Source organism: Morus notabilis, unplaced genomic scaffold (genome assembly GCF_000414095.1).
Source record: "Morus notabilis unplaced genomic scaffold, ASM41409v2 Scaffold1453, whole genome shotgun sequence".
Lineage (NCBI taxonomy): Eukaryota > Viridiplantae > Streptophyta > Magnoliopsida > Rosales > Moraceae > Morus > Morus notabilis.
This window is the reverse complement of record NW_010363650.1, coordinates 4,109-6,549: the sequence shown is the minus strand read 5'-3', so window position 1 is coordinate 6,549 and position 2,441 is coordinate 4,109. Positions and strand designations below refer to the sequence as shown.

Sequence of the window (2,441 nt, the reverse complement as noted above, 5' to 3'; positions counted from 1 at the left end):
AGAGCTTTTTACTGTAGTAGAAAAAGTTAAATGTGACATTTTATGAGAACTTTTTACTGTAGCAGAAAAAGTTAGATGTGACATTTTATGAGAATTTTTTACTGTAAAAATCTAAAATTAAAAACTCAAATCTATGAAATAAACGAGACATACGAAATCATGGGTCCCTTTTATATTCATAAAAGAATATGTTTAATAAAATTCTCTCACCAAAAAAAAAAAAAAACAATAAATTTGACACGTAACTAAGATTCAACCTGCAAGACATGGTCCGAAAAAAAAAAGGACCTGAAATTCAAATCCGTACAAAAATATTAGACTATTAGCGTCAAACATGATAAAAGTAAAGAGTAGAATCCAACCCGCGTAACAGTCTTCAATAATTAACACACGCTTTGCTTCTTCTGCTCTTTCTCTCTCTCTCTCTCTCTCTATATAGTCCCTACATTCATCTTTCTTCTTCCCAAAAATCTCCGAGTCTTCTTTTGCCCACCAAAAAGCCTTTCTCAAGCATTTCTTCAGTCATCTGGTGGGGGAATTTAGACCAACTGACCACGGCCATGTCTACGATGATGACCAACCATTTTCCAACGACAAATGGTGCCGTTTCGAGCCAACGACGTCGTTTTTCAATACGCGCTGCCCACCAAGAAGCCGCCGTCATCAGCCACTGCCCACAAACAAAAAAACCGCCATTAACGAACACGGCGACTCGCTTGGCCGAATCGCTCTCCAATCTCCTTCACCTCCACATCGAAACTCCTTCGAAACAAAATCTTCACGACTATTTCTCGACTTCTAACTCCAATTTTTACGATGTCGAAGAGAAACATTCGACTCCGACGACTTCTCCGAAGGAAGTGATCGCCGAAAAATGGCGGGAAATCCACGGATCCAACGGCTGGGAGAATCTTCTCGACCCGCTTCATCCTTGGCTAAGGCGAGAGATCGTCAAGTACGGTGAATTCGCGCAAGCGACTTACGACGCTTTTGATTTCGATTCGTTTTCGGAGTACTGTGGGAGTTGCAGGTACAATGCGCACAAACTGTTCGAAAAAATGGGTCTGGGAAAAAACGGCTATAATGTCAGCAAGTACATTTACGCCATGTCACATATAGATTTTCCCAACTGGCTGGAGAGATCCCATTTGGTGGATTCCTGGAGCAAACACTCCAATTGGATGGGATACGTAGCAGTGAGCGGCGACGAGGAAACGCGGAGAATCGGGCGGAGAGACATTGTCGTGGCGTGGCGGGGAACTGTGGCTCCGTCAGAGTGGTACGAGGATCTTCAAAGGGAGTTGGAGCCAATTGGGAATCACGACGCCAAAGTTGAACATGGGTTCTTGAGCATTTACACGTCGAAAAGCGAGATTACGAGATATAACAAGTCGAGTGCCTCGGAACAAGTCATGAAGGAAGTAAAGAGGCTTGTGGAGATGTATAGGGCAAAGGGTGAAGAAGTTAGCCTCACAATCACGGGCCATAGCCTCGGTGGGGCGCTCGCTTTGCTCAACGCTTATGAGGCTGCGCATGCGATTCCCGGGCTGCCCATCAGCGTTATCTCCTTTGGCGCCCCAAGAGTTGGGAACACCGCCTTCAGAGACAAGCTTCACCAAATGGGTGTGAGGACATTGAGAGTTGTTGTCAAGCAAGACATGGTCCCGCGAATGCCGGGGCTAGTTTTAAACGAGAGCTTGCAGAAGTTCGATGAGATCACGGGAACATTGGAATGGATTTACACCCATGTTGGGGCTGAGCTGAAACTTGACGTCCGGTCGTCATCTTATTTGAAGCGCGGATTCAATTTGATTGGGTTTCATAGCTTGGAGACTTACCTGCATCTTGTGGATGGTTTTTTAAGCACAAGGGCCACATTTAGGAACAATGCAAGGAGGGATGTTGCTTTAGTGAACAAGGCATGTGATATGTTGGTGGATGAGCTTAGAATTCCACAGTGTTGGTACCAATTAGCCCATAAGGGGTTGGTTTGTAATGCTCATGGGAGATGGGTTAAACCCAAGAGAGAGATTGAGGACATTCCTTCACCTGTTAGAGAGGCACAACAAGCCCATTCCCTTGCTGTGTCTTTGCAATCAGATAACAATGTATTTCAACCTGTACTTAGTGCTTGAAACATACACAAATATATAATTTGAGAAAAGAACTTAAATCCGTTGATAATTCGCTCTCCAATCCTTTACACATTTATTTGCCGGATTAACTTTACGCATCATGAAACAAAAAACAAAAAAAAACAGTTAAATGATGTATCATCAAATAACCAAATACTAATTCGCGGTAAAAAAAAACTGAGAAGAAAACAACAATTTCAATTTTACAGAATTTGCAAAATTTTGATATATACATGTGTGTGTGTGTGTGTGTGTGTGTGTGTGTGTTTGTATGTGATTTGAAAACAGAATGTGTGTGTGTTTGTG

General features: G+C 42.8%; 1 protein-coding gene across 1 annotated transcript; it reads left to right on the top strand.

Moving 5' to 3' along the window:
• Window positions 1-443: 443 nt before the first annotated feature.
• On the top strand, window positions 444-2,184 carry LOC112092822 (phospholipase A1-Igamma1, chloroplastic-like). The gene has a single exon (XM_024169908.1). The coding sequence runs from the start codon at window positions 561-563 to the stop codon at window positions 2,133-2,135; it is 1,575 nt and encodes a 524-aa protein (XP_024025676.1). The 5' UTR covers window positions 444-560; the 3' UTR covers window positions 2,136-2,184.
• Window positions 2,185-2,441: the final 257 nt, after the last annotated feature.